Source organism: Hylobates moloch, unplaced genomic scaffold (assembly GCF_009828535.3).
Source record: "Hylobates moloch isolate HMO894 unplaced genomic scaffold, HMol_V3 SCAFFOLD_19, whole genome shotgun sequence".
NCBI lineage: Eukaryota > Metazoa > Chordata > Mammalia > Primates > Hylobatidae > Hylobates > Hylobates moloch.
In genome coordinates this window covers 24,537-32,485 of record NW_026652294.1, presented here as the reverse complement: position 1 = coordinate 32,485, position 7,949 = coordinate 24,537, and the positions used below count along the sequence as shown (strand labels likewise).

The 7,949-nt window shown below is 37.8% G+C and overlaps 1 gene segment (V, D, J or C); it reads right to left on the bottom strand.

Moving 5' to 3' along the window:
• Positions 1 to 6,929: 6,929 nt before the first annotated feature.
• LOC131381962 (immunoglobulin kappa variable 4-1-like) lies at positions 6,930 to 7,740 on the bottom strand. The segment is given in 2 exon segments: positions 6,930 to 7,432; positions 7,652 to 7,740. Coding segments are annotated over 2 exon segments (537 nt in total).
• Positions 7,741 to 7,949: the final 209 nt, after the last annotated feature.

Sequence of the window (7,949 nt, the reverse complement as noted above, 5' to 3'; positions counted from 1 at the left end):
TGATGGAAGTGGTCTAATGTAATCAACCTGCCACAGGGTGGCTGCTTGTCACCCAGGGGAATGGTGCCATATTAGAGAATTAGTGTAGGTCTTGGCATCTGACAGATTGGACACTCAGCTGTGGCCATAGCCAGATCAGTTGTAGGGAGTGAAAGTCCATTTTACTGAGGCCATGCATAAGCTCCATCCCTGCTACTGCGATCACTTTGTTCATGGGCCCATTGGGCAATGACTGGGCATTTTGCTGCCATTCTTATTACCATTATATGACCAAGCTATTCAATTGCAGATACACAAAGGTAACACCATGTTTCTTTGAAGGGTGTGTAACTCTCACATACATCATTTTCCAAGGCCATGGGTCTCTTTAATTTCCAGTGAACCAAATGGGCTATACCTTATTCTTATTTTGGAAACTTCCATATTCCACCCTTTTGCTGCCATTTGATCTTATTTCCCACAGCTCATCAGCATGAAGCCTCTGACTACTGATCCCACAGATGATTATCTCTTAAAAATCACCATTTCTTCCTCCAACTCAAGAGGATCACCCTGGAATTAGAGTCTGGGTCAGGATAAACCTAAAACTCTGGATCAGGTGAGGCCCCTGAGGATCAGTTTTCTCTAAGGCAGGATGAAGACCAAGAATATCCCAAGGACATCCCCAGGATATCACCTGGAGAATTACTGTGATTTCCATAGGGGATAGGGAGGAAGGGGAATTGGGGACAGAGTCAAAGCCAGTTGTTCTATCAATGTAGCCAGGCCAGGGAACATCCAAGCCCTCAAGTGGAGGCTGCAAATACAGCAAACTTGTATCTACTACTCCAAGTCGAAAGCCTGTCTGTGCACAGTGGTCCTGGTACCATCTGTGTCAGTGATGGCTCAGGGGTCAGGGGTTACATATGTGAGTATTACTTGATGCATTTTAAAATTTTACAAAAGAAAATTCTAAGGGTCAGACTGAGAGAAAGACTTAACTCAATGTCTCATTTGTATCAGTAAGATCTAATTTGCATCACTAAGATCTAATATGAAAAGTTATGTGAACTTGGTTGGTCTCTTGCTCTCAAAATATCTTCTTGTACAGTACTCATGTGTTTTAGACTGTGGTTGACTGTAGGTAACTGAAACCACAGAAAGGGGATTTCTGGATGTGGGAGGACTAGCATACTTAAGAATACAACTATATACATATGACTTCATTTTTAAGACTATATTGTATTTAGGTATCTACTAATATATTATATAAAGCAATGTTTTATTCCATTCCATGGCTTTTAGTCTTATCATGTATGTACTCGGGCACACAATAAAGCAGAAAATTTTTTCCCCCAATCACGCTTTTACTCAAAACTTAGAATCACCTGCAGTCCTTGGTTAAAAATGTGTTTTTCTAGAAACTTCTGCAGTTCTAATTAAACAGATTCCATGGAAACCACACACACAAAAAAAGAACTAAATGAGAGCTCAGATTTACCTCACCTACAGAGGCCTATTTCTTCTCTAGAATTTTAGGTCATCTAATCTTCGTGTCTTCTGTAGCTCTCCAATGTCATCATACACATGAATTTTTAGTTAACTTTTTGTTTATTTCTGCATTTATAGTAACAGCTATGGTGTTCTTCTAAGTGGAAGTTCTTTCATTTTTTAATTAAATTATAATATACTGATGTCCACTTCTGTATTATATTTTAAGACATTAAGGTCTATGTCAATCAATAAATACATATGACATAATCACACAAATGCTGAAAATTTATAAAAACTAAAGAAATGACAGTGATCATGTCAGAGTTTATAATATTAGATAATAAACATGATTTCCATATACCAGTAATAAATGTCTAGAAATATGTGTTTTAAATATACCGCATTTAAAATTTTCTCTTTTTTTCCACAAGGGGTCTCACTATGTCACTCAAACTGGCCTCAAACCTGTGAGCTCAAGCGATTCTCCTGCCTCAGCCTCTCATTCCTAATACTATTTGTGATTTAATGACAGGAGACATCACTTATGGTATTATGTTACACTAAAGTTAATGAAGGTTTGAATTCACAACAAAATAATCCTCCTTCTGCCAAAGGAAATAAATTGTATTTGAAATGCTGCCTATTCCAAAGTAAGATATCCCATGGTGAGTACAATCAAAATTTCAATGACAATATATAACATACATCAATATGTAGAGAACAGAAAGAAAACGTAATTATTTGATTAAAAAATCGTTATCTCAGCTGGGTGCAGTGGCTCATGCCTGTAATCCTAGCACTTTGGGAGGCCAAGGTGGGCAGATCACTTGAGGTCGGGAGTTTGAGACCAGCCTGGCCAACATGGTAAAACTCTGTCTCTACTAAAAATACAAAAATTAGCCAGGCTTGGTGGTGTACACCTGTAGACCTAGCTACTCAGGAGGATGAGGCAGGAGAATTGCTTGAACCCATGAGTCAGAAGTTGCAGTGAACCGAGATTGCACCACTGCACTCCAGCCTAGGTGACTGAGTGAGACCCTGTCTCAAATAATAATAATAATTATTATTACTATTATTATTTTCTCAATAATTAATTTACAAATATTTGAAGTCGCAGAGAGAGAAAAAAATAGGGCAGAAGGAAATAACAGTTAAAAAAAAAAAAAGACAGATACTTACCAGTGCTACTCTATTGAAAAAATGCTAAAGAAGTCTTTGCTCATGCCTATGACCTGAATGGTATTGCCTACGTTTTCTTCTAGGGTTTTTATGGTTTTAGGGCTTACATTTAAGTCTTCAATCTATCTTGAGTTAATTTTTGTATAAGGTGTAAGGAAGGGATCCAGTTTCAGTTTTCTGCATATGGCTAGCCAGTTTTCCCAACACCATTTATTAAATAGGGAATCCTTTCTTCGTTGCTTGTTTTTGTCAGTTTTGTCAAAGATCAGATGGTTGTAGATGTGTGGCATTATTTCTGAGGCCTCTGTTCTGTTCCATTGGTCTATATATCTGTTTTGGTAGGTGTAAATTAGTTCAACAATTGTGGAAGACAGTGTGGCAATTCCTCAAGGATCTAGAACTAGAAATACCATTTGACCCAGCAATCCCATTACTGGGTATATACCCAAAGGATTATAAATCATTCTACTATAAAACACATGCACACGTATGTTTATTGCGGCACTATTCACAATAGCAAAGACTTGGAACCAACCCAAATACCCATCAATGATAGACTGGATATAGAAAATGTGGCACATATACACCATAGAATACTATGCAGCCATAAAAACAGATGAGTTCATGTCCTTTGCGGGGACATGGATGAAGCTGGAAACCATCATTCTCAGCAAACTAACACAGGAACAGAAAACCAAACACTGCATGTTCTCACTTATAAGTAGGAGTTGAACAATGAAAACACATGGACACAGGTAGGGGAATATCACATATCAGGGCCTGTCAGGGGAGAGGTGGGCTAGGGGAGGGATAGCATTAGGAGAAATACCTAATGTAGATGATGGCTTGATGGGTGCAGCAAACCACCATGGCACGTGTATACCTATGTAACAAACCTGCACGTTCTGCACATGTATCCCAGAACTTAAAGTATAATAATAATAAACCAGGAAAGCCAAGTTAAACCCATTTTCTTGACTGATCATGATCCTACTGGATACATTCTCACGGGTCCCAATTTTGCCCACTGCTCATTTTCATTGATCTCATTTTAGGGGGTTTTAGGTATGGAGTCCTTAGGATTTGACGTTAAGTTTGGTGATTTTTCAGAGAGGCCTATCACCAGAGCTGCATCAGTGATCATTTGACTTTATGTCTGACCCTGTGCACAGGTGGCTAATTGTCTCCTAACCTCAGTTTTCCTCTTTTTCCTTATTAGAAAACAATAACAACATCAACACAGACCCTCTTGGAGCTAGGAATGGCCAATAGAAGTGATGTGTAAAAAACAAACACAAATAAATAAATAAATAAATAAATAAAAACTGCTTAATAAACTGGATGTAGAAGAAACATATCTTAACATAATAAAAACTATATATAACAGACACACTGAATGGGGGAAAATTGAAAGCCTTTCCTGAGAGATCTGGAACATGACAAGGATTCCCACTTTCACCACTCTTATTCAGCATGGTGCTGGAAGTCCTAGCTAGAGCAATCAGAAAAAAGAAAGAAATTAAGGATATCAAAAATTCAATGGAAGAAGTCAAATTATTCTTGTTAGCTGATTATACGATGTTATATTTTGCAAAACCTAAGGACTCCACTAAAAAACTCTTAGAACTGATAAACCAGTTCAGTAAAGTTGGAAGATACAAAATCAACATACAAAAAACAACAGTATTTCTATATGCCAACAATGAACACTCTGACAAAAAATTAAAACTAATCCCATTTACAGTAACCACACTTACATACATAAGAATTAACCAAACAAGTGAAAGATCTTTATAATGAAAACTATAAAATACTGATGAAAGAAATTGAAAAGGACACCAAAAAATGGAAAGATATTTCATGCTCATGGACTGGAAAAATCAGCATTGTTAAAATTTCCATAGTACCCAAAGCAATCTACAGATTCAATACAATCCCTATCAAAATGCCAATGACATTTCTCACGGAAATAGAAAAAACAATCCTTAAATTTATATTAAACCACAAAAGACCCACAATAGCCAAAGCTATCTTAAGCAAAAAGAGCAAAACTGAAAGAATTGCATTACCTGACTTCAAATTATACTCAGAGCTATAGTAACCAAAACAGGGTGGCACTGGCATAATAAAGAGACACATAGACCAATGGAAAGAATAGATAACCCTGAAATACAAACCCACATACCTGCAGTCAATTCATTTTCAACAAAGATGTCGTCAATTTACACTAGGGAAAGGAATCTCTTCAATAAATAATGCTGGGAAAATTGGCTATCCATATGCAAGAGAATGAAACTAGACTTCAATCTCTCACCATATAGAAAAAGCAAATCAAGACGGATTAAAGACAAATCTAAGACCTCAAACTGTGAAACTACTACAAGAAAACATTTGGGAAACTCTCCATGACATCAGTCTGGGCAAAGATTTCGCGAGTAATACCCCACTAGCACAGGCGATCAAAGCAAAAATTGACAAATGGGATCACATTAAGTTTAAAAGCTTCTATACAGCAAAGGAAGCAATCAAAAAAGTGCAGGGGCAACCACAGAATAGGAGAAAAAATTTGCGAACTATCCATCTGACAAGGGATTAAGAACCATAATATGTATAAGGAGCTAAAACAACTCTATAGGAAAAAGTCTAATAATCCGATCAAAAATAGGCACAAGATTTGAATAGACGTTTCTCAAAAGAAGACAAACAAATGACAAGCAGGCGTATTAAAAGGTGCTCAGCATCATTGATCATTAGAGAAATGCAAATCAAAACTACAATGAGATATCATTTCGCCCCAGTTAAAATGGCTTATATTCAAAAGACAAGCGATAACAAAAGCTGGCAAGAATGTGGAGAAAAAGGAATCCTTGTACACTGTTGGTGAGAATGTAAATTAGTACATCCACTATGGAGAACAGTTTGGAGGTTCCTCAAAAAGCTAAAAAATAGAGCTACCATATCATTCAGCGATTCCACTGCTGGGTATATACCCAAAACAAGGGAAATCAGTATATCAAAGAGATATCTGCTCTCCCATATTTGTTGCAGCACCGTTCACAATAGCTAAGATTTGGAAGCAACCTAAATGTCCATCAACAGATGAACAGAAAAAGAAAATGTAGTACATAAACACAATGGAGTACTATGCAGCCATAAAATTGAATGAGATCCTGTCATTTGCAACAATATGGATGGAACGAACGTCATTACCTTTAGTGAAATAAGCCAAGTACAGGATGACAAACATCATTTATTCTCATATATTTGCAGAGTCTAAAAATGAAAACAATAGAATTCACGAACATAGAGACTAGAAGGATAGCGACCAGAGGCTGAGAAGAGTAGTGGGCGGGGGTGGGGAGTAGGGGGAAAGTGGGGATAGCTAATCCATACAAAAAATACTTAGAAAGAATGAATAAGTCCTACTATTTGCTAGTACAACAGGGTGACTTTAGTCAATAATAACTTAACTATACATTTTTAAATAACTAAAAAAGTATAATTGGATTGTTTGTAACACAAAGGGTAAATGTTTAAGGGGCAGGAGACCCCATTCTCCATGATGTGATTATCACACATTGCATGCCTGTATCTAAACATCTCAGGTACCCCATAAATATATATATATGTGTGAGTGTATATATATGTATATATATATATATATATAATCTTTCTACTGCATACCATGATAATTAAAAATAGAAAAATGATAAATAAGAAGTTGGCAAACTATTGTAAAAGGCAATGAGAAATGCTGTCACATATTTCTAGAGTAATAAAGAATTAGAAAATTGCCTATGAAAGTATTAATATGATGGAAAGAAACTGAGGGGGGAAAAGGGCAGAACAAAAGGGGGTGGAGTGAGTAAGAATTTTCAGCAACATCGACCAGATGGGTTTTGTTGGAAAACAGGGTCTCTGGAAGGAAAAAGCTAAAGAGGGACACTACCTTCTATGTGGGAGGCTATGAATGGGAAGGATCAAGGTTTAATATTGGGAGGGATTGCAGATGAAGAAAGAAAAAAGAGAATTAGGAATCCAAGTAGAAACTTTCCAGAGTCAAGGAGGCACATAGAGGAAAGAATTGACCCATCTGTGTGTAAAACTCAGTGGACCCTGTTCTAGAGAGTAAAGATAAATCTATTTGGCTCGGTCATGTGATGTGTCCACGTGAAACATGCAGGTTCCTGTAACACAAAAACTCCTGACAATGTCTCTAAGGGATCTTTACAACATTTTGCTTTAATAATCTTCTGCAAAAAGAGATCCAGCAAAAGTCAACTCTCTTAATTTTATCCTGGGCCCTGCAAACCCTCCAACGAATAAATCAAGAGAGTGACCTCCCCAACACACAGAGGAAGCATGCATGTTTGGGGCTGTGTGCAGAGGAAGCAGCTGCTGCAGCAAAGACCTACTGACCCAACGCAAGGGGAGCAGGTTTGTGTTCGAGGCTGAAGCACTGTGGGAGGAGTACTATAGGACTGCTGACAGTAATAAACTGCCACATCTTCAGCCTGCAGGCTGCTGATGGTGAGAGTGAAATCTGTCCCAGACCCGCTGCCACTGAATCGGTCAGGGACTCCGGATTCCCTGGTAGATGCCCAGTAAATGAGCAGCTTAGGAGCCTGTCCTGGTTTCTGCTGGTACCAGCTTAAGTAGTTCTTATTGTTGGAGCTGTATAAAACACTCTGGCTGGACTTGCAGTTGATGGTGACCCTCTCGCCCAGAGACACAGCCAGGGAGTCTGGAGACTGGGTCATCACGATGTCCCCATAGGCACCTGTAGTCAGTAATGGACAATGATTATACATAAACTTATACGCTGTCTCAGATATAATTGAAATATGTCATTTAAATTTGCTTTCTAGTAGTATTATAAGTCAGCACATAATTGGATCCATATTGGAAATAGTCATTATTTCCAACTATATCTTAATTTTTTTTTTATTTCTACACAGATATTACTCTGAAAAGACTGTGGCACTTTTTAATTCCTCACCAGAGATCCAGAGCAACAGGGAAATGAAGACTTGGGTCTGCAACACCATCTTGCTGCCCCTGCCTGCCTGTTGTAGCTCAGTTCACAATGCAAAGGCCCCGTTTATAAAATCCGAACAGCTGGTCATGGCCTGGAGGGGCCTATGCAAAAACAATCAGCGAGTACAAAAGCAAATTTCATGAGCAGTGGGTTGTGAAAGTATCCAATGTAAATCAAGAGCCAAAAATATCATCACAGAATGTGTAATTGTATGAATAGAAAAGACAGAAGTCAACTTAGAAGCTCTAAAACTACAAAC